This window comes from Candoia aspera, chromosome 5 (genome assembly GCF_035149785.1).
Source record: "Candoia aspera isolate rCanAsp1 chromosome 5, rCanAsp1.hap2, whole genome shotgun sequence".
Classification (NCBI taxonomy): domain Eukaryota; kingdom Metazoa; phylum Chordata; class Lepidosauria; order Squamata; family Boidae; genus Candoia; species Candoia aspera.
In genome coordinates, this window is record NC_086157.1 from 40,553,463 (window position 1) to 40,578,329 (window position 24,867).

Consider the following 24,867-nt stretch of genomic DNA (forward strand, 5'->3'; position numbering starts at 1 on the left):
TTTGATGCTGTTGACCCTGTCTGTGGACACACCTGCTGTGGAGCTTCTCCGCTCTATTCATTCAAACACTGCAATTAAATTCAAAATATTAGAAAGTCAGAATCACACAATGAATCATATGGTTTGCTTATATAGGTTTCCATGACTTGCCACATTTGTGAATGGTGGGTCTGATCATTCATTCATCCATGGAGTCATCATCTGCACCTGGTACATAGTAGCTGGCGAGAGAGAGAGAGAGAGAGAGAGAGAGAGAGAGAGAGAGAGAGAGAGAGACGCAAAAAACATTCCTTAATTAATTTACAATTTACATTTCAATCATGGGCAAGATACTTAAGCATTCTTTCCCAATTTGCTGACCAAACTAAACCAGGTCATGCAAGCTGGGGGTAATGGGACTTGTAGTCCATCATATATGCCAGGGTGCTAGAAGGAAGGGAGAGGTGACTCAGAGGTAATTCATGCTATCAGCTACTGTTTCACACTGGAAAGGCTGCAGCTGGAGGAGAGAATTACAATACAAAGGCAATGACTTCATGAAAAAAAGGTAGATTTTGGAAGAGGGAGACAAGAGAGGTGGTTAAGTAAAAGGGAAGAAATAACAGGCAGGGCAAAAGTTGACAACAGGCAATATAGTTTGAGAGATAAATCTTGGAAAGGGGAGAATGGTAGAAAATAAAGGGGGTAAAGGAAAAGAAAAATGATAAGGGCTGAAGCCTTTGAGGGTGGGAATTAACAAACTGTGCTGGATGCAGAATTCATTATCTTATCACGCCAGGTTGCAGAAAGGACAGGCAGAACATTGTTAAATGTGGTAGAATTCACTTTCACTTTATTCTAAAATACTTATTTTCAAGGCAGAAAACAGCATGTCATCATTTTGGCACATTTATATTTTCTGCTTATCGGATATTTCTCTTATACTTATACTCCCCTCCCCATCTTGGAATTCTTATGCTGCTAGGTATATCTGATATTGGAGATTTAATTTTCAACAGGCTTTATGTACTTTCATGCATTTGTTCTCACAGTCACTCATTAAGTATTACAGTGGATCAAATTCAACTGAGCATGTCCCACTGGGATGAATGGATATGATGCAAGCTCGCCATTTGAGTGATCAGCTAGTAGACTGTCCAGAACTGTCCTCATGCCCTCAAAGGTTGGATAAATGATGTGAGGTCTTACGTGTAATGGTGAAAGTTTGTGAACCCCTTAGAACTTCCTATAATCCTGCAGCAACACAGGGACCCACAGTGTGATCTACCCTTCCTCTATATTCTATTTATAAATAAAGGGATTCTGGTTTAAAACACAGATGCACACCAACATAAAATAATATACTTTATGGAATACACTGAGCCAACTTTCTGTCCATCTGTCTTTGTTGGAAAAAAAGTATATGAAGCTTTTGATTTAGTAACTGGTGGCACCTTTGTCAGCAGCAATGACTTCAACTTCAAATAATATTCTATAAAACTAGCAGACAAAATAGCTTGGATTAGTTCAGAGTTGGACATTGATTGGGCAGGTCTGGTCAAGGTGGCCAGAGGCAAGGTTTTACTTGGTTACCTGGGAAGGGTTTGATTCTGTAACTCCTGAAGGAGTGGGCAGGAACCTGGGGACCAACCTGTTTGTTGGACTCCTGCCTGTCACAGCTTGCGAAGGCTGCTTGGAAGGTGATGTCAGCTTCCTTAAGAGAGGGGGTGGTTTCACTAGTTTTGAGCGGGGAGAGTGGTACACCACTTCTTCAAAAGGCTATCACTGGATTCATCATACTGGACAATTTTCATCTAGTCTCCAACCCTCCCTTCTCAGAGAGGATTGTTGACTAGGTACAGTAATTGGGTTGCAGCTCCAAAAGATACTGGAAGAAACAGATTATCTGGATCTTATCTGGCCTGGACATAGTACTGAGATGGCATTGGTCATGTTTGTTAATGATCTATGGTGGGGCTGGGATAAAAGTGGGGCAACCTTCCAGGCCCTTCTAGATCGCTCAGTAGCTTTTGCTAACATTAACTATAGTATCCTTCTGAACCACTTGCATGGATCAGGCTTAGGGACACAGTACTTCAGTGATTCATATTCTTTCTTTGTGATTTATTCCAGTCTGTATTGGTGGAAGGAGAGAGAGTGAGCCCAAAGGCCTGAGGAACAGGGTCATCCTTTAGCAAGCCTGAGTCACTGTGGGTGTTTGATCCTCCTGGTTCTGGAGATTTTCTAGCATTAACTCCTGAATGGATTTCAGGATTAATGCATTGGTCACCTCATGGATGGACTACCACAAAGCACTCTATATGGGCTATCTTTGAAGACCACTTGGAAGCTGCAGTTCATCCAGAATGAGGCAGCATGAACAGTGATGAGGAAGCCTCACTAATCCCATGTAATATCCCTATTATGTGAGCTCCACTGGTTACCAGTTGGTTTCTGCATGCAATTCATGATGCTGGTTATTAACTATAAAGCCCCGAATGGCATAGGACCTAGTTATTTGAGGGACCACCTATGTCCTTGTAGTCTCAGCCTGTCCTTTACATTCTAACAGGTCAGCTAATTTTGGATCCCTTGATTAAACAATGCCATCTAACAGGACCCAGGAACTGGGCTTTTTCTGTTTTAGCATTCACCCTTTAAAATAGTATGTCTCCAGAGATTTGTGTGATCCCCACCTTGCTCAAAATCAAAACTTGTTTTATCCCCAGACACTAGGTTAGGGTGTTTAGCAGGCCATTTGAATTGGAAGTGATGTGGTTGGAGTTATGTTGTCCTTCAGATGATGGTTATGTTTTTATACTATGTTTCCTTTAACTTGTAAAGCTGCCCAGAGTTGTTCTGAGGCTGGATTGCCTAAAAATTTAATAAGTAACCAAATGTTTCCCATACTTGATCAATTCAGGGCATCAGCTTGGAGGTATGTTTGACCTTTACAGAACTGCTTCAACTCATTGATATTTTGGGGCTGTTTTTAATGAACTTCTGTAGAGAATCAGGAAGATGACCTTGGGGGAAATAGACAAGAACAGTTATATAAGCAAACATTCCTTAAGTCCTGGGAAACAAGATAATATAAGGAAGAGTCTGAGGTAGGCCCCTACCTGATTCACTGGGATATAAAAGAGAAAGGAGGTAAAGCACATCCAGGCTTGCGTCTCTTATTATAACCTATACTAATAAGGCATGATCTTCTTGTGGAGTCTTTTTTCTGATCTGGTCTATCCCAGAAGGCTGACAACTCCTTACTTCAGGTCATGCCAGAACATTTCAGTTGGGCTAAGACCAGGGCCATGATCCGGTTATTCCAAAACACTTTTTTTTTTTTTTTTGCTTTTAGCTATTCTCTTGTAGATTTACTCATGAGCTTAAGATCCTTTTTTTTCCATAAACAAAGTTATCCAATATGCAATGTGTCAGTGTGACCCTTTGATTCAGGAACACTGCATTTCCTTTAACCACAATAGTTGCAACCAATAGTTTCTCTAATTGGCAGTCTCTTACATTGCTATTTAGGAATTTTGGCCCATTGCTCCATGGAGAACTGCTTCAGTGCAGTGACGTTTGAGGATTTATAGCAAGAATTACTTGTTTCTGGTCCTGCCACTTTATTTCTATGGGATTTTAGTCTGGCTTCTGACTTGGCCATTACAAAACACTGAACTTGATCTTCATTCATTCTCTTGTAGACTTGAATACATGTTTAGGATCATTGTCCTGCTGCATGATTCACTTTAATTTCAGCTGAAGATTAGACTAACATTCTTCTGCAGAACTTATATCAAAGGAGAATTCATGTTTCCTTCAATGATGACAAGTCAGCCAAAAAAGCCCCAGAACATGATGCTACTACCTCCTTGCTTTACAGTTGGCTCGGGTTCCTTATTGTAGAACACAATAAATGTTTGGTTTCCACCAAAGCAACAACACCCATATAGCCAAAAAGTTCTACTTTTGACTGCATATAATATCCCTCTAGAGGTCTGGATCAACATCCAGGTGCTTTTTGGAAAACTTACGATAAGCATCAAAGTTCTTAGTGAGCCATGGCTTTTGTCTTGCTACTCTTCAATGAATCCCATTTTATCCAGTGCTTTTTCTGGAATCATACTTTAGACAAGGTGAGAATGACCTCCAGTTCCCTGGATGTTATTCTGGGATTTGGAAGTTCATGGACAATTTTATGATGAAAGGAGACAATGTTTGTGAGATTTATATAGGGCAGGGCTGGCCTGAATCAGCCATAATGGCTTAATGCAGTGCTCACCCTACTGGCCCTTTAATTGGATTTATTAACTGGGAGGATGGGGTGATTACTTTTTCACACTGGCTTATCAAATGTTGGATGACTTTGTTTATGAAATAAATGAAATAAGCACCAAAGTCTGGTGCTATATGTGCAGTCAGACTCCCTTTATGTACAGTAGCATCCACATGAAGTTCTGAGAACTTTAGTGACCAAGATATGCAAAAATTCAAAACATCCAAAAGGGATTTTTAAAATAGAACTGTACATTATTCTGCAGAGTAAAATGTTTTACACATGCGTTAGCCTTCCTCTCCCATCCTGCACACCCATGGAGCCAAATACCATGTCATCAAGCAAAGGATACTTGAACTAAATTGTTATACAATTTCAGTATCACAGGGGTCAATATTATTTACTGATTATTTCAGATCATATTTTTAATAACACAAAATTACATATAGGTTGACATATGTTGATCAAAATAAAGGCAGAATAAAAATCAAATAAATAAATAAAAATAAATATAAGCAATGGATGTTTGTGTGAGAGAACTGGGAACTCTGTTGATGTGTTTGTGTGAATCAAGCCAAGCTGAATATTGGCTACACTTGTTTTGCTTGCAGAGATTCTGGATAGTGAATAAATGTGGGCTGGAAAAACTGGAACATCGTAAGGAATGTTCTCTTCTTGTTTCTTTACAGAAAAGACTAAGATTTGTTAGCATGTTTCAGGCCTGCAGGGATGGCAGACACCCACAAGAATTTGATCCCTTTTGATTTCCACAGAGTGTTGCTGTGGGTAATATTGTTTGAAAGAGACAAGCAAAAAATGGATTTTCGGCCGTACTGAAAAAATGAAATAATGGCCTTCCTGCTATTCACAGCTTTGCAGTTGAAAATTCCACTGTAGCAAGAAAAGTATCCAGCTGAAGCCATTCCTCAAGACTGAAGTGTATTATTCTGAACGCATTATGCCTTTTGTACTTAATAATTAACCACTGTACAATATGTATATGTTATTAGGCTAGCTATCTCTCCTCTGAAAGGTTCCCTTAACTTTCAAAGTCAATTGACTGAAGGGGAGAGGGATAGGATGGGGAAAAATCTTTGTCCTCAAAAATCTTCTATCAATATAATACTGCTAAGAGAATGACACTCATTGTACACATTGCATGGACTCTTTTTATATTTCTGTAATGTACAAAACACATATAGTTTGATACGTTTACATGATGTGGGAAGATGGAATGTCACAATTCACTTATTCCGTTGATTAATAGATACAGCAAAATAAATGCCTACATTTGTATTGTCACAGGAAATGCACACGAATGCATCCATGGAATGCTAGTGATCCTGCAACAAGTGAACTGGCTGGGGAATGTAACCCAAGTGATGTTGCATGAATTATGGAATGGAATTACAATTCAAATGCTAATAATCTGAACTAGGAAACACATTGAAAGAATTCAGTTTTCTCCCTGTTTCTCGAGATGTGCATTATGTTAATGATGTAAACAAATTCTTTCGTCAAGGGCCATTCAGTTAACAAACAAGAATTGTAAATGGTGTAAGTATTTCTCAGGTTTATATGCTACTGCAGTCATAAAACTGACCCTGCAATCCTGCAAAATGGTAAATCCAATAACAAAATGTAATAATATTATATACCTCCCAAAATCAATCAATCAATCTATCTAAACCAAGAAAAATTCATCTCAAATAATTAATCAACACTTACTCAGGCCACAACCCAGCTTTCAATCCCTCCCAAAGCCAAGCCTTAATGGCCTTTCTAAATGCCAAGAGAGTTGGTGCTGACCTGATCCCAGGGGGAATGCTGTTTGATATCAAAGGGGCAGAAACAGAAAAGCCCTGCCTTTGTGGTTTATAGTGATAACCCTCTTTCAAGTGGGGACCCAAAGAGAGCTCACCCAGATCTTTTTAGATGATTAAAAACCACAGAACACAGGCAGTTCCAAAGATATCCTAAGCCATGTTGAACTCACTCCTATGTATGGTTTTAAAGATAAGCTTCACCTTGAATTTCACTTGGAGGTCAACTGGTAACTAGTGCATTTTTTAAAACAGAGGTGTTCTCCAAGCACAGTGAGATGGACTGTGGCTGCTAGACTCTGGATTAGCTGCAGGTTTAAAGCAGAGTTCAATTGCAGCCCATGTAGAGGGTAATGCAATAGTCCAACTGGTAGGTTAGCAGAACCTGAATGACCGTAAGCAGGACCTAATGATTTAGGAATGCTAGCAATTGGCACACAAGATGGAGTTGTGTAAGGCCACCTACTCCTCAAGCAAAAGGTACCTCAAGTTCTGAACCAGCTCAGCATGGAGGTGCCCAACTCCATTAGAACCAATGGAATATGCCCAGCCTTAGTTGATTTCTGAATCCAAAGCCACTTCATCTTGCCAGCATTAATCCTGAGCCTGTTGCTTCCCATCCAAACCAAAAAAAGCAGAGATCTAACCCTCACCTAGGGAGAGGCTTTTCAGGTGCAAATCCATCCAAGGCTGCCTGCAAATTCCTACAGGTAACCAAGTCTTAGCAGAATTGTCTATCAAGGTTTCGTGAACTTCCCCAAGCACCCTCTGGAAACTAAATGCATCCATTAGATACCTGGGGTCAGGGCCGCAACTAGGGTCTGTGTCACCTGGGGCAAATATGGATTCCGTGCCCATTTTGGCGCCCCCCCAGCATTCATTTTGGCACCCCCCCAGCGTGGCACCCGGGGCACATGCCCCAGTTGCCCCCCCTAGTTGCGGGCCTGCCTGGGGTGAACCAATTGGATAGATCCCTCTTTCCTACAGAGGAGGCATTGGCCAGCTTCTGTCCATTACAGGTTTCAAACTCACACAGTTGTTGGGCGAGAATAGCACTTTACTCAAGGCTGAGTAGATAACTGGCAGACAAGGAAAGGAACGTAAATTAACACAGAGTCTCTAGGGAAAAAAAATTGGGTAGTTTCCCTTCCAATAGGAATAGGCAGAAGAGAAGTCAAAATCCAGTCCAACGTTCAGAGAGCCAAGTCAGGTTTTTCAGCCAGTCCAAAGGTCAAAGTTTCAGGATTCAGGAGCAGAATTCACAGGAATGACACACAAGAGCATAAGATCAGAGAATTGTTTCCAACAGAGGAACATGGATCAGGGCTGTCTCTTAAATCAGGCTGCAGCCAGCTAACTTTAATTAGGTTAGTTACTCCCTTGCCTCATTGAGTGTCTTTATTCTGCTCTCTACTCTATTTGCTGAGCCCAAGGGCTTGCAGGGCCATGCCTCATGATCTGACTGCCCCAGGTGTTCTGGTGGTGCCTGTGTTTTAACAGCCTCAGGTGATTCCTGGCTTACTGTAGTGTGTCCTGAGGCTGACATTCCATAGGTTCAGCTGGAGCAGCTTCTTCAGAGTCAGAGTCTGAGTCCTGGGCCATGACAGCTTCACTACACTCCAAGAGTGATCTTACCATAACAAGGGCCAGATATTAAAGTCCCCCAACCTCAGGTCACATCACATCTACTCTGAGATAATAACCAGGTACATAACTTCCTCTCTTCAACTACCCAACTCTATTAACCTCACCTTCCTCCTTGCTAGGCACAGAATGATGTACCTGGTTGCTTGATAGCCCTCTGGTGACTAGCCCACCCACTTTCCTCAATCACAGTTTCATCACCTCAACCTCTCTTCCACTATCACTACATTCCTAAACTGTCAGACTACCTCTAATCATGCACAACTGTTGTAGATAGTGAATAGTAGGGTCAATATGAGCCTGCTGTGGCCTTGGGGATCATTGGCTTGCCTGACCATTGTCTAATTGTCTAATTTGCAGCTCTTCCTCCTGTCTTCCGAGGTCTTTCCCACATACCATTACAGGGACCTTTAGCTTTTTCCACACCATCCCTACTGTTGCTCCCTTTCACAGTCTTGGGGAGACCCTATTCTATAGGGCTACCATCCACTCTTTTACAAAGCAAATTTTTCTCTGCTGCTTTACTCAGGAGGTCAGAGTGGAAAGACCTGCTGTGCTGGGTTTTCTTGCCTTTTCTGCAGTTAGCAGAATGGCCAGGATGCATGGTATGTTAAATTCACTGTCTGACTGAGTCTACTGATTTTCAGAAAAGGTACTTATTATTTATTCTGTAGATTAGGGAGCTGAGAAAAATAAATGGGAGAAAGAGAAAAGGAAAATATAATAAATCTTGCAGGCTTCATGTCACAGATGCTTTTACAAGCAGGTGCACATACACAGAGAGGGGGGGGGAGAATGAGTGAGAGAGAGAGAGAAAGTAGATGGAACAAACCAGGACTAAGGATTCAAAGATCAATCCATAATATAAATGAAAGAAAAAGGATATCAATCTAACACATTTCCCTACATGGTGATTTTCTTCTGATTCTCTAATCTTCCTCTGGATTGGGACACTTTCTTACCTTTCAGCAGGTAATCTGAAAAGAAGTGGCCTTTCTTCTTGGGATGAAGTACCAAAGACCAACAGCAAAACAGAGCCATCACCTTGTTTTAAAAGCTCACCTAAACAGTGGAAGTCTTCCTGCTCATGCTTTGAATTTCTCAGGCTTTGCTGATCTCTGCCCACTATCTAGACCAGCCTTTCTCAACTTTTTGACCCTGGAGGAACCCTTGAAATATAGGTTCAAATATAGTCTAGAAGTTACAAAATTATATTCATTTCATGTGTAGGCCTGAATATATGCATTAACAGTGTTCTTAAATTAAAAATAATGAAACTTACCTCTTTAATGTGAAGTTGCCTGAATTTGAGATAATTTTTTAAATAAATCATGATCTCCCAGGGAACCCCTAGGACCTCTCATGGAACGCTAAAGTTCCACGGAACCCTGGTTGAGAAACCCAGATCTAGACTGATATGTGTAGTTTTGATTAACTGTTTTGCATCTGAATCTTTTGGAATGTTTTCTTTCCTTCCAATAGAAACAGTACAGAAGGACTGGAGAAAAACAAGCAAGATCATTGCTAAGAATAGGAGTGGGAATGGAACACAGTGAACATTATCTGAAATTAACAGCCTGTATCAGAAATAGGGAAGTACCAGAGAATTAGCTTGCTGGAATAGCTTGCTAGGATATTGATTACTTTGAAATGTAATGTTAGATGAGAAAAGGGCAAGCAAAAAAGGGAAATTTGTTTTGTTTTTCCTTTTTATAGAATGCATTCTAAGAATGCATACTGCTAGAATATAATCAGAGGTGATATTGAAGATGTACTGTACAAAAAGGCTATCAAGCAGCAATAACACACAAGTATATACCCTTTTCATTGTAATGACTGTTATTTTCATTCATAGGGCAACATTTCCTTTAAGTTCAGCTTCTGTTCCTTTGTAATTTTGCTGCCTAAAACAACTATATTTAAAAGTGATGGTTTGTTTATTCTCTTGTGACCTAAGCTTAAGAACTCACTGAAAATTAACAAAATATATGTAAGCATAGCCAGAGCCATAATTGCAGCCATTTATGCCTGAATGGTCAAGACAAACCTCAGAAATTGTTTATAAATTAGTACCCAGCATCCAAGGAGGTGATATAAGGCATAGAAATAAAGATAGGAACTAGTGGCCACTCCTAAACATGGTATTACGACTAAGGTAAAGGTAAAGGTTTCCCTTGACGTAAAGTCCAGTCGTGTCCGACTCTAGGGGGCGGTGCTCATCTCCGTTTCTAAGCCTTAGAGCCGGCGTTGTCCGTAGACACTTCCGTGGTCATGTGGCCGGCATGACTGAACGGAACGCCGTTACCTTCCCACCGAAGCGGTACCTATTAATCTACTCACATTTGCATGTTTTCGAACTGCTAGGTTGGCAGGAGCTGGGACTAGCAACGGGAGCTCACCCCGCCGCACGGATTCGAACCGCCGACCTTCCGATCGGCAGCTCAGCGGTTTAACCCACAGCGCCACCGCGTCCCTGGTATTACGACTACACTGTCAAATAAGCAAATTAAAATCCAAGTCAAAGGAAGAATTACTTCAGAGAAGCTGTCCCGCTTATCCACCATGAAGCCACACACATTTGTTCATGATGAATTTTCGGTTTGGCCAAGATGCCTCTGCATCAGATTTGGAGCTTAGGCACTACCAAACCTCTATTCTGATTCAGATGTTTGTCTTCTAACCACACAATATTCTGAACAACTGCTCATACTGGCTGTCCTGAACAATGCCAAGCAAACAGTTTTCAAATGCATTTACTAAAATAAAAAAAATAGAGAGGCAATTCACACTAGTTTTTCAACTCAGAAAAAATATGGTATGAATGCTTTTGAATGTGCAATGAGAAACGGTGTTTAGTAGTTGAACAATGAGTATGAGCTGTCACTGATCCCAGAATAAGCTGTGTTGCAAAACACAGACCTGCCAAGAGCTCCTGCTTGTCATTAGCTGAAGGCAGAATACACATTAAAAAAAAATAAATCCTAGCAACCATATTTTCCAGACTGGAAAATAAACATGTTCTGAAATGTGCTGCTTGCAACTTCTCTGAGTGCTATTATTTTCATTTTAAAAAATAGCAATAGTCACATGTTTTCATAAAACACTTAAAAATATAGAAAACTTTCTTCCTGAGGAATGATCATGTATATGTATATGTATATAAATATATATATATAGAGAGAGAGACAGAGGGAGAGAGAGGCTAAAATGTTATGCTTAAATTTTCTACGTACGTTTCAATCAAATATTGACTGTTCTTTGATGAGAATCTGTTCTGCCAGTTCAAGAGATTATTTTTGTTTTGGGGAGTCTCAGAGGTACTATTAAATAAAAACATTAAGTACTCAAATCAAGAGGGAACGTAAGAATGGGATCCATTCATTACAAATATTCAGCAATACTTCTATCCAAGGAGCCACTTTACTTGAAGCATTCATACGTTGTACTGCTTCTAATGCAATTGTGCAGATGAGAAATTTGTGCAAGGAGGTATCTATACGGAGTTTGTTGAGATTTAAAGACTACTCATGCTACTTTCCTATGTTATTTGCATGAAGGGCATCCATCAGTAAAAGTCCATGAGGACCGAGATGGTAAATTGCTGAAATCAAATCAACAGCATAAAGTCCAGTTCATCCTGCAAATTAAAAAAAACAAAACAGTAATTCAAAAGATATCAAAGGCTTGCCTACATTACAAACTTGTGATTATGACAATTTCAGTTTGTAATGTGAATAGACCTGTAGGTATATTCCGAATTCCATGAAGTTAACTTTATAACAAAAAGAAATTTTCAGCATCATCAGGCAGACTTCAATTCACTAGATTCTTTGAACTATGAGCAAAATCTGCTTAATCACAAAAATGGAAATTTGGTTTAGGGTTGACGCCAGTCTGGAGTGAATCACTGGAACCATCTTTCTTAACTACCAACATGAAACATTAAAATACAGCTGCACCAATGCACTAGGCAGGTGCCACTTCAAGCTGCTGTTGTTCCACATGTTATCACCTCTACTGATTTGGTTGTCTATTGCCACGTCATAAACATTCCTATACCACTATGAATATTTGGGCATGAATTGGAATGTGCAAGGACAGCAGTGGAATCCTTGGTGCTCTCTGAGCTTGGTTGTTTGCTTCAGATGTTTCATTACCCGGCTAGGTAACATCATCAGTGTGAGTGAGTGTGGGGTTTGCTCCCTGTTTATATACAGTTGCTTGTTCTGCCAGTGTTGGTGGGGGTGTGGTTTTCAGGGAGCAAACCCCACACTCACTCGCACTGATGATGTTACCTAGCCGGGTAATGAAACGTCTGCAAGTAAACAACCAAGCTCAGAGAGCACCAGGGACTCCACAGTTCAACCCTAGCGACATATAGTATATTCTCTTCTAAGGACAGCAACGGCAAAGGACTATTGACTTGATCATTTTAATGAGAACATATAGAAATCCCAAACTGTCTAAAAAGTCAACTTCAGTCCACTTGTTCTGCATAGTTAATACAGAAAGAGAATTATGTCAACTGACCTGGAGGACTGTGTTGCAAATGTACACATTTAAAGTTTAAAATGTGTTAGAATATGGAATTATATCTATAACCCCAAAAACTTATAGTGCAGCTTGTAAAAAAAACCTCTAATGTCTGAGTCCATTAAGAAAGCATGCCAATTTTAAGGCATATTTCTCCTATGCTCATTTCAAAATGTTTGAAGTAAGCAAGGATCCTTAAAAAAAAAAGCCAGGGATTTGTGGAAGTTATTTGATGTGAAACAAAGCCATTTTTTTTAATGTCAACTTTTTAAATTCTGAAATTGTGTTTCACATATAGATGATAAGAGCAAGATATTCCATAGAGAAAACAGATGATTTTATGGTACATATCAATCTTATCTCATAGACTGTGGCATTTCTTGAACGTTAAATAAACCATCCCAGAAAATGGAGCAGCTAACACTTTATTATTACAAACTGCTCAAAAAAGTAGTTATTATGGCCTATGTTCAAGGAGTTAGCAGAAGTTTGAAATAGATTGCAGCAAGCCTAGCATTTGAAATATGAAAAAAGACTATGCTTGTGACCTTTGGCATACTGGTTTTTAGGTCCGTTAAAAAAAAGAACATCTTATTAGTTTTATAATATTTTGACAGGAGCAAGAATACCAAAATTAAGGATTAAAGAAGACCTTCCAGCTTTTTGAAGTTGCTGAAAAGCAAATTAAATCCTTGGATTTTGAAGAACTGAGACAATATTATACTGTTTTAACCTTGAATGATAATACATTTTTATTAAAGAAAACTCTTAATTCTACATAAGGTTAAAGAGTTTGTTTTTAATCACAGACAGAAACATCATGATTACCAAAATGGATGGTTAAATTTAAAACCACTGTACATACAATTCTGGTTGGGAATTTTTTTGCCCACCATCACCACTGCCACCACTGCTGGCAGACGGCAGCTCAAACAATGTCCGTATTTGCTCTTGTGACTGAACAGTGAATTCCTGGAGTATGAGTGATGCTGCACAGCTTAGGTCAGTGAGACAGGTTGAATTCCCACAGCAAGCCCATCATATTCTCCCCATGACCTCTACATCAGGGTACTATATCAGGAATCCCAACAAGTCTGCAGCTTTCTGTCCAGAGTCTTTTCTGCAGCTCCCCATCATAGGAGACATCAGCAGATTTTGTCCTTTGCTCATTGTAAAGGTAGCATCCGCCAACTCCTTCTAGCTCTGGTGAAACTGCTGCATAGGTCGATGTGGACGCACCTTCTTCTGGTGTCTGTGGATTGGAGAAGTTAAAGAGGAATCAACATAGATTGAAAACACAAAGAATGTGAAAAATTAGGATAAAAATAGGGACTTCTTTCATGTTTTCTGCAAATGTAATTAAGAATTGTTCTTATTTTTATGCCATTACCTAGCAGTCAAGAGAAAAAAAATCAGAAGAATGATACTGACAGCTTCATTTATTTCTGAAGAAGGAGAAAAGAAGTGAATTAAAAGAGAAAAGAAGGAACCACAGGAGATAAATAAGGACCTAAAATGTATGATTAAAGTGGTCTGACTGAAAAAGTTACAAGATTACAGGGGCCATTAAAAAACAAGGATGAACAGTTCTGATGTTGAGAACCAGTTTGGTCTAGTGGTTAAGGCAATGGGCTAGAAACCAGGAGACTGGGAGTTCTAGTCCTGCCTTAGGCATGAAAGCTGGCTGGGTGACCTTGAGCCAGGCACTCTCTCTCAGCCCAACCCACCTCACAGGGAAAACAGGAGAGGGAAGGAGTATTAGGTATGTTCGCCACCTTGAGTTATTTGTAAAAATAATAAAGGTGGGATAAAAAATAAAATAAATGAATAATTCTGCACCTTAAAGTTGCCTTATTATGCTTTTATATTTATTATCATGCTTGCAATATCACCAGGACCTTAAAAACTGACCATGATTTCAGTCATTTTAGAACAACAGATTCTTCAGGTAAGGCATCAGTGATGTTTTCAAAATCTAAATCCTTTGCAAATGTCAGCCTCTGCCTTTTCTTAAATATGTAAATGAAAATAACTGGAGGTTACTGCATGTCTGAAGATATACTGAGAAGACCGGCTTCTTCACTAATATGGATTTGGTCCATGATTTTTCAATCTCTAGGTAGCAATGTTATAAATAACTGCAAATCATCTCTTCTTCAGAAACAGAATTAATGCATTTCTGAAACAAGCAATGATACTGCAATCTCTAGTGTAATTAGTCCTTTTACCAGAATGACATGTTCTGTAATCAGCTATAAACAGATAAAGGTGTAAGTTATCTGTGTAATGCATTTTGTTCAGTTAGCCAGAGCCATGAAAACAAGACTGCCAGCAAATGAAGGTCGTGGCATTTAATCCAGAACAGCAAGGTAAAATCGGAGGATTTAATTTTACCCAAAGAATTATAAGCAAAGTGCTTTACTTTCAAAGAGAAAACTAGCATGTATCAAATGAAAAATCAGACCAGAAGCAATGATTTCTACTGATGTGATATTATTTGCTTCACATTTAACAGTTTAATGTAAGTATTGTTAAAAATTTCTAGTTTTTTAAAAAAATATGCATTTAAACCTTTTTCCTTTAGTATATATTGCAATATTTGTAATTGATGCCATGTGGGTTGTCATGCATAATTAGACCACAGCAGGAGTTTCTATTTGCTGAACTGAGAATATAATGGAAATATTCCACAGATTTTACTGCCACCTAGAACCATCAGAAACAGAAAGCAATTATAAAATTATTATAATTTTATATATTACAATTATAAAATATAATTTTATAATTGTAAAAACAAAAAAAATAGATTGTATGTTTAGAACCTGTGAATTAAAAGACAGGACAGAAATGGAAAAAAAATATATAGATAGCTATATATTCTATATATATATATTCTATATAAATATATAGAAAGCTATATATTCTGAGGGGCTGTGTGTTCAAATTGTTTAGGATGAAAAGATTACGTCTTGAATAACTGCTGATTGCAAGTTGCATGTTCTGAAAGCTCCTGGTTGTTCCACTGAGGATGGCAGTGGGATTGCTTCTTGCTGAGCAAGCAAAGACTGCTGCAGAAACTTTCAGAGGAATATAAGGCAGACAGTTTCAGACTGAGAAAATAGGGAGAACCCTAAGATTCAACCCATCAACTTTTGCCAATGTGATTAATAGTTCAGGATGATGGAAGGTATAGCCCCCAAAGCTGGCAAGATCAGATCTGTTATTCCTCACCTAAGGCCACAGTAACAAGGGATGTGCTTCCCATATTTCTATAGATAGTTCAACATCTGTACTGTGTTCAAAACAAAATAAATTCAACAACTTTTAAGGCACTGGGAGCAAATATTATATATTTGTTTCCAGAGCCGAGTTTGGCCCATAGCTGAGGGCTGGTCAATCTTAGTGTCCTTTAAAAGGCTGCACACTGCAAGTGCAAGCAAGCAGTTTCTCCCTTGACCCCAGATGCTTTACTCATGAGAAGACTGCAAGACCTCCACCTCACAGTCTCCTCACAAGAAGCAGCTGTCTGGGGCACAGGTGGGCAATCTTCCAGTGTCTCCTTTATCTGCAGACTTTCGCTGGCCAGAAATCACCACTGGCCACTGTTCACTATCGCTGCGCTGTCTCTGTTACTTCAGAGGCAACTAGTCCATCATAGAACCTACCTGGGTTCTAGGTGTCTTAACACAACCCTTTTCCAGTTCTTGGAAATGGAAGAAAGGGGACAATGAATGATGAGAGAATAACTGCTATCATGGATAACATGAGTGAATTAATTAATGAAAACTAACTCTTTCAAGCCCCAGGATTAAAGACAAGGTATTTGGCACAAATGATAGTTAAAAACAGAACGAGTATAATGTGCTGGTAAAAGGTGCCCCCCCAAAAAAAACAACAACATCTGAACTGCTTAAAGTGCCCTTGTAAGAAAAGATTCACAGCAAGGTGAATTGACCCTTGAGTGGCAACAGGGAGAAGAAGCTGTCAGGAACTTGTGGCCCAGGAAACCAAACTGTTTCTATTCACTGATCATAACTCAAAGATAGTATCACTAGCATGCCAAACTAGTTGGAAGGGATAAATAATAGCAAGATCACACAGATGGGTTTATCTAAAACATTCCAACCTCATGCTGTAATTTACACTGTATCTGCCTTTTTCCTTTGCAATATAGTAGGCCAAAGGTTATCAGCTCTGCTTCTTCCCAGGGCTGCTCAGCAAAGTGCTGGTAGCCCTGTATATACTGTATGCATGCTAATAAAACTATGTTCTATCTTCAGAGTGATTTGGTTGGTTTAGGTGAGCCAAAACAATATGCTCCAAATATTATTTACTGTATATACCCTCAAAAAACTAAGATTATGGCAACCAGCTTGATTGATAACTGGCAAATAGAGGGAGAAAATGTAGAGGCAGTGAAAGACTTCGTATTTCTACGTGCAAAGACTACTGCAGATGCTGACTGCAGTCAGGAAATCAGAAGACGCTTAATCCTTGGGAGAAGAGCAATGACAAATCTCAATAAAATAGTTAAGAGCAGAGACATCACACTGACAACAAAGGTCTGCATAGTTAAAGCAATGGTGTTCCCCGTAGTAACATATGGTTGCGAGAGCTGGACCATAAGGAAGGCTGAGAGAAGGAAGATAGATGCTTTGGAACTGTGGTGTTGGAGGAAAATTCTGAGAGTGCCTTGGACTGCAAGCAGATCAAACCAGTCCATACTCCAGGAAATAAAGCCAGATTGCTCACTTGAGGGAATGATATTAAAGGCAAAACTGAAATACTTTGGCCACATAATGAGAAGACAGGACACCCTGGAGAAGAAGATGATGCTAGAGAAAGTGGAAGGCAAAAGGAAGAGGGGCCGACCAAGGGCGAGATGGATAGATGACATTCTAGAGGTGACGGACTCGTCCCTGGGGGAGCTGGGGGTGTTGACGACCGACAGGAAGCTCTGGCTTGGGCTGGTCCATGAAGTCACGAAGAGTCGGAAGCGACTGAACGAATAAACAACAACAAATATCAGGTACTTATCTTGCCATGGTATGCTATTCTGTTATATATTACATATGGTTAAAGCCAAACACTCAACACCCAATTACTAAATCAAGTAATCAATTGGTGTTTACAAATGTCACATTCATTAAGTGAAGACTGTGAAGTCAATAGAAAATGACAAAGGGTAATCCATCGCTGTCCCCTAAGAAATTTCACCTGAGATTTCTTTGCCTTTTGTGAATTACATATCTTACTTTGAAAAAAATGTGATAGCTTTCCCCATATATACTGTATATTCCTTTCTATCTCTCTGAGCTTCTGTCAAACAGTTTGCTTTCTTTTAAAATTCTCTTTTTCTCTGCTTCAGCCTGGAAGCCCCCCAGAAATGGCTAAAGAAATTTGCTAAATCATCATGTCTTCTATTAGCAAAAAAACATGAAATGAAGTTCATGCTGCCCTATGATTTTTCAGAAGACAGTTGAAATACTCTTCTGTGACTTATCTTTCTTTGTAGACAATTTTAATTGCATCCATTCATGAAAAGATTCATGATTCATTTTAATATTTAATAAAATGCTTTAGATTAAATATTGTGATACACAATGTGAATTTAGATAGAAAACAATTTTTGAAGGAATGTTTACATTAATCTTGACAGTTTCTCACTTTGGGGAGATTTGTTTTTCTTGTATCGTAGACAAAAATAAAGTGATAAATTAGCAATGTTTATATACATACATACATACATACATACATACATACACACACCAGGTTCATGTTTTGCCAGCAACATTTATTGCATAAGCTTGAACGGCTTGAACAAGCGTACGTGCAACCCCTATTTGTTTTCCTAGTTGGCACACAGAACAATATTAATTTAACCAAAATACTAATAATAAGTACTTCTAAAATTTTAAACAGCTTTGCTAGATAACTCAGCCATGCTTCCAATTTCCTTTTCCTGGGTTTTGTCTCATCTCAAATGTAAATATAGGAAAATTTATAAAATACACTGGCTGAAAATAGTTTGTATAATATACAGACTATAACTATGTAACTTAAATGCCAGTCTCTTTCTATCTTAGCTACTTGCATTCATTGTCTACTTATTGCCCATCTAGCTCTGGTATTCTCTATCAAAGAAATAGATCCAAGAAGACCTTGATGCCTCTCTTTCTTAAACATCACTGGCTGTTATATTAGCATTATACTAGTACTCAAACTAAGAATAGTTTTAAAAGATGTATAGTTTGCCATTGCATGGGAATGTTGATGGAGGGGAAAAGCAAATAAAATAAAGGTTCAATTGCATGTGCCAAAGTTGTCTGGCACATATAAAAACGATTTTAAAAGTATGATCCTAAAATGTAAATTTCTGATTAGTTTTTCTAGATTTGTATGCTTGGACAGTTGAGGACATTTTTCCTGTGCCTACCATGTTTCACTCCATCCGATCTATTATATCTTAAGAACATTTTAGTGAAAGGCTGAATGGCATTGGAACTATGTGTAATCTTGAATGGGAATCAGAACGGGAGAAAAAGATTAATATCCCCATGTCTTCATACCACTTTTTCACTCTAGATACTTCCCCACTCCTGAAGAATATGGCTTTTCTAAAAACTCACTTTGGAATAGTGTTTGATGCACTTTTACATATGTGCAGCTTGGCCCCAGGGATCAGTAAAAGTGCTGGCAGCCTCTCATTTATTGCTACCCCAGGCCTATGAGAAGAGCACTGGTATGCTCAAACTGAGTCCAAATTAAATGCTGTGTTAACTAAAGACTTAGACCAATAAATTAACAAAATGTTGAAAAGCATCCAGTGTAACTATATAGATAACATGTTTTTCTCTAACACGCTATGCAACCACCGAACATTTTGGCTGAAACCTAGAGGACTAGTATCTGCTGCAGATCTAATAAATAATGCAGAATTGTTTCCTCCTCCTTTTCATCCCTGGTGGAAAGTTAAAAATCATATTAATAAGGCAGCACAGCAGGCTGTAAAGTGCTGCATATTAAAAATGTATTTCAGTTATCTCTTAAAAATAAAGGCCTATGAAGGAAGGGTCTGCAACACAATCTTCTGGGAAGGGGAATAAAATTAATTGGGTTTGCATTGCAGTGCAAACATATACTCCTCATAAACTGAAGAACAGTCATGGACTCATTACCATTGTTTTCCAAATTTTGTGATGCATTCTGAAGCTCAAAATGTACAGACAGATCTGGGTAAAATGGGGAAAGCATATTCAAAAACGCATATACTCATGCTAAGCAGAGGTGCAGATCAGGAGATTTACAACCTATTCCTCTATCAGCCTTCCCAAGTAGACAGGAAAGGAAACATGACCAGATGAGCTACAGTAATTCTGCTTTATTGTAAGGCTGTATCAACACAATTTTGCAAGTCTGAAAGTGCAAATCTCCTGCCACCTCCTTTACAGCCTGGGAAGCTAGGAAGGGTCCCTTCTGAGCCTCTTTATTGATCCATTTGGCAGCTGTGGGCGATGCCCTCTTATCTGACCATTCCCTAGGCAGCATCCCTGTGCCACTGTGCCACATCACTAGCCACAGAACAGCTGATTGGTGAGCTAGGAGTCATGGCTTAGTTCTGCTCTCAACTGGCTTGCAAAATTCCAGAAAATTTAACAATCAGCTCTCATCACTGTGTCCACTGATAAACCTTTTCTGAACCCCCTCCACTTGTGAATGCCTTTTACTATTTTTATTTTTTATTTTATTTATCATATTTTTATCACCGCCCATCTCTCTCATAAGGGGGACTCTGGGCGGTTCACAATAAAACAGTTTAAAATTTGATAAAATCATAATATCATTAATCTATAAATATCAATATCAATAAATAAACATAAAATGTAATGAGATCCAAGTAATGGCAGATCTAATACCACCCAGAGAGGAACAAGACCAGCCTCGGCAGGACTAGGGAGCCAACCAACCCCAAGAGTGGCTCTTCCTCTCCCCACTCCAGGCATGGTGACAAAGCCAGGTCTTCAATCGTTTCCTGAAGTCCAAAAGAGAGGAGGCTAGCCTCACTTCCAGGGGAAGGGTGTTCCAAAGGGCGGGAGCTGCTGCAGAGAAGGCCCGCCTCCTGGACCCTGCCAGATGGAATTCTCCTGCAGATGGAGTACGCAGCATGCCCTCTCTGCATGAGCAGGTGGGACGGGTTGATGTAACAGGGATGAGATGGTCCCTTAGGTAACCTGGACCCATGCCATGTAGGGCTTTAAAGGTGATAATCAACTTGAATTGGACCTGGAAGCAAACTGGCACCCAGTGCAGCTCACACAGCAACAGGATAATATGTGGTAATCTTGAAGCACCCAAAATTGCCCGTGCAGCTGCATTTTGGACCAGCTGTAGCTTCCGGATACTCTTCAAGGTAGCCCCATGTAGAGCGTATTACAGTACTCTATATGTGAGATGACCAGGGCATGAGTGACTGTTCGAAGGGCCTCTCGCTCCAGGAAGGGGCGTAACTGGCGCACAACATGAAGTTGCGCAATGGCCCTTCTGGCCATGACTTTTAGCAGATTGCTAAGAAAGCCTTTGGCCCAGGAGAGATCAGAAAAGTCACACACCAGGCATTTCTATAAAAATAATTTTATTTACAGAAAGCAAACATATTTAAAAGCTTCTGCATTCTTACAGGCTCTCAGTGACAGCTGCTTAACTCTCTACATGCCTACACAGAAGGGAAACTGAAACTAAAACAAGTCCAGGCAAGTACTTCTCCCCAGGTGCAAAAATTAACATCTGAAAAGAGAACAATTAACTTCAACCTCTTCACCGGCCAAAATGATTAGTTACCATAGTAACCTTAATCTGTAGCAGAAAACATATTAACAACGACTGCCACCTGCTCTTTGAGCAGAAGTCATGAGTCCAAGAGGACCCCCACGTTATGCGCCAGGTCTGTCTGGGGCAGTGCAACCCCATCCAAGACTAAAGATGGCAAGTTCCTTGGAGCAGAGGGGCCGTTAACCCACAGCCACTCCATCTTACCAGAGTTCAGCTGAAGCCTGTAGTTCCCCATCCAGGCCCCCACAGCCCCCAGACACTCAGAGAGGGTAGTCACGGCATCACTTACTTCCCCCAATGTATAACTGAGTATCATCAGCATATTGATGATACCTCATCCTGTGGAGACAGATGATCTTACCCAGTTGTTTCATGTAGATATTAAAAAGGAGAGGAGAGAGTACCGACCCCTGTGGCACCCCACAAAGGAGGGGCTGTGAGCCTGATCTCAACTCCCCTATTAACACCGACTGGGCCTGGCCCTGGAAGAAGGAGGTGAACCAGCGTAAAACTACGCCACCCACCCCCAACTCCCTGAGCCGACCCAAAAAGATACCATGGTCGATGGTATCGAAAGCTGCTGAGAGGTCAAGGAGAGTAACGATGGATGCACTGCCTCCATCCCGCTCCTGCCAGAGATCATCCATAAGTGCAACCAATGCAGTTTCTGTCCCATATCCAGGCCTGAAACCTGACTGAAAGGGGTCTAGATAATCCGCTTCCTCCAGGATCCTCTGGAGTGCAGTGCCACCACCTTCTCAACCTCCTTCCCCATAAAGGGGAGGTGGGAGACTGGATGAAAATTATCCAGCACGGTAGGGTGCAGTGATGGTTTCTTGAGGAGGGGGTGTACCAATGCCTCCTTAAAGGCTGCCGGAAACACACCCTCCTGCAAGGATGTATTTACCATCGACTGGGCCCAACCACACGTCACCTCCCAAGCTGCCTTCACCAGCCTGGAGGGTCACGGGTCTAATTGACAGGTGGTGGCATTTACAGTCTGGAGGATCTTGTCCACTTCCTCAGGTCCAACAAGATCAAACTGTTCCCAGATAACTGGGTAAATATGCTCCCCTGGCATCTCCCCAGACTCCGTCCCACACTTGGAGTCCAACTTAGAGCGAATCCGAGCTATTTTATCCTGCAGATGCCCATGACAAAGGGGAAAGATGTAACTGTTCCCTCAGATCACATTGCCACTGCTCTGACAAGAAAACTAAGTCTGGTGTGTAGCCACTGTCTCGAGTCGGGTCCCGAATAATCTGAGTCAGGCTCATGGCCGCCATGGTGGCCATGAACTCCCGAGCTGCCTCCGAGGCCCGCCCCAGGGACAGCAAATTGAAGTCCCCCAGAACCATAAGCCTGAGGAACTCCACCGCTAACCCTGAGACTGCCTCCAGCAGCTCAGGCAGAGAGGTTGCTACGCAGCAGGGAGGTTGGTACAGCAGCAACACTCCCAACTGCTCTCGGGTACCCAACTTGAAAAACAGGGTCTCAGAACCAGCTATTTGTGAAGCAGTGCCCCTGAAGGCCACTAGAGACTCTCTGATGACAACTGCCACCCCTCCTCCCCTGCCCCGGCACCCCGGCTGGTGCCACACCTGAAACCCAACCGGGCACATCTCTGACAAAGCCACTCCCCCTTCTGGGCCCAGCCAGGTTTCGGTAATACACACCAGGTCTGCCCCCTCCTCTGTGATCAAGTCACATATGAGGAGGCCCTTGTTGTTCACCGACCTGGCATTAAGCAGCAGCAGCCGGAGGTCAGGGCCCCTATAAGTCTGCTGTCCAGGGCCTAGGTTTAAGCCTGGAGGGTCGGAACATGCCACAGGTAATAAACACCTGGGGCATCTTCCTCTATGACGACTCACCCTCCAGCTTCCATCATAACATCCCCTGCCCATCACCACCTCGATAAAATGTCCTGCCCTATATCCCCCAGGCTCCACCAGTCCAGCTGCCTCCAGTTCTGGACCTCTAGGACTCCTGGCTTGAAGTAGGGGTCCCTCCATCCTCTCATACAATCATACAACCATACACACTTCCCACAACCACAAGGGGATGGTGGGCCCTCCAGCGCACCAGGTCTTGCTCTCGGCGCTGATAGGCCCAACCATCACCCAGATACTCACTATGTCCCCCAAGCCTCTCTCACTAGGCAACAGGGGGCATCACATCCACTATCCCTCCCCCCGTCTCTCACTCGGGGGGGAGTGCTCTAACACACCAGCACATTCACACTCGGACTCCACCCTCGTCTCTCACACACAGGGAAGGAGCCCCCATTCACCATGGAGGGACCTTATTAATCTCTACCACACCTCGTTGTTGAAAGGATAAGGAAATTGGGAGGGGGTTGCCAAACTCTAGCAATTTTACAGTCTAGAGGTCAAAGGCCCTAGGCCGTTTCCCCAGCGTTGTCCATGATATAGCCAACAGAGACCTCAAAAAGTCCCTCTTTTTCTCCTGCTGCTTGAGCTGGAAGTGGAAAGTAGCAGAATGTCAGGTCTACTTTTATTGTTCATCCAGCAACTTGTGTAAAAGAAAAGAAACGTACTCCTTTTCATTCCTTTTCCAATGTGTCATCACTGAGCTTGTAAAACAAAATATGGAGGGCAATGATCAGTTCCTGGAAGAGAGGAATGTGTTCCTACCACAGTGTACAATGGCTAATTGGAATGGAGGAGAATACAGTACAATAAAATGCAAACCAGCCAGCACGGCTTTTGTCAGCACAGGTCAGAAAACATTACTTCTGTCATGTAGCAGGAAGAGATGGGTTGAAGTTGCTCTTCTAGTGCGCTGGCAGTGGGTAGAGGATACAGTTGTGCATTACCACCCTGAATAAGTGGTCAGTGGTCTGTACTCACAACCTGGTTGTGTAGATCAGCTGTAAGGCTTCACTGCACATTAGAATCAGTTAAGGATAGCAGATCCCTTGTGCCTTTATCCACTTCCTGAAGGAAAATGTTTTCAGCAAGAGAAAGTTAGCTACCTGAAATAAGGTCTGGAAGGGATAATCCTCAGCTTATCCTGGCTGACAAATTCACCTTCTCTTGAAAAAGACAAAGAGCTGCTGATTTGGCTTACTGCAGTCTTTCTGCTTATTTGGAAAGAGGAAACCATGGCTGAAATCAAGCAAAAAGTATTTGACTCAGACCTACAAAACAAGACAGCCAAATAATCACATCCCTGTTACATTGTTGTCACTGACACGCCTTATGCCATTCCCAAACAATTCACTGTCCCAAGTAGAAGGGTGAGATCTGACACATTACCTTCACAGTAATGGATGGAAGATTTAAGAACATCTGTTTTCAAGAACACCATTGCATTGGTTTGGATTGCACCATTGCACACATGCTCCTGAGCTGCTCACTGTCATACCTGGCACTTAGTCTTCCCCTCCCCATCAGCATATGCTTGAAATGGGTGCAATCTGAAATTGTGCTCTTAATGAGAAATCAGTCTAGTGGAATTACCACAAAACTAAGAAATTCTGCATTTTTGCAATCACAATTAGATGATGAAGAGTTTGATGCAAATAGTTTTGACCCAACACCAGTTAATCTAAACTGCTCAAACCCCTCCCCCCACTGCATTCATATATACTTATTTATATATACTGTCCCTTTGCATTTCTCTTTTAGCCTTTTAATTCTTAACAGTAGTTTTCATGTGATCCATGTTAGCTTCCAACAGATGTCAAGTTAATTGGAAGCTCCCTATTTCATGTCTCTTTGAAATATCTGAAATTTACTTTTAGAACCATTACCCGCT

The 24,867-nt window shown here is 41.0% G+C and overlaps 1 protein-coding gene across 1 annotated transcript in view; it reads right to left on the bottom strand.

Annotated features, from left to right (window-relative positions):
• Positions 1 to 13,037: 13,037 nt before the first annotated feature.
• The window catches only part of ZBED1 (zinc finger BED-type containing 1), a 124,605-nt gene continuing 112,775 nt past the window's right edge, over positions 13,038 to 24,867 (bottom strand). The window contains exon 7 of the mRNA XM_063305044.1: positions 13,038 to 13,510. Within this exon, the coding sequence (XP_063161114.1) occupies positions 13,322 to 13,510 (189 nt within the window). The 3' untranslated portion in view covers positions 13,038 to 13,321. The remainder of the gene's footprint in view (positions 13,511 to 24,867) is intronic.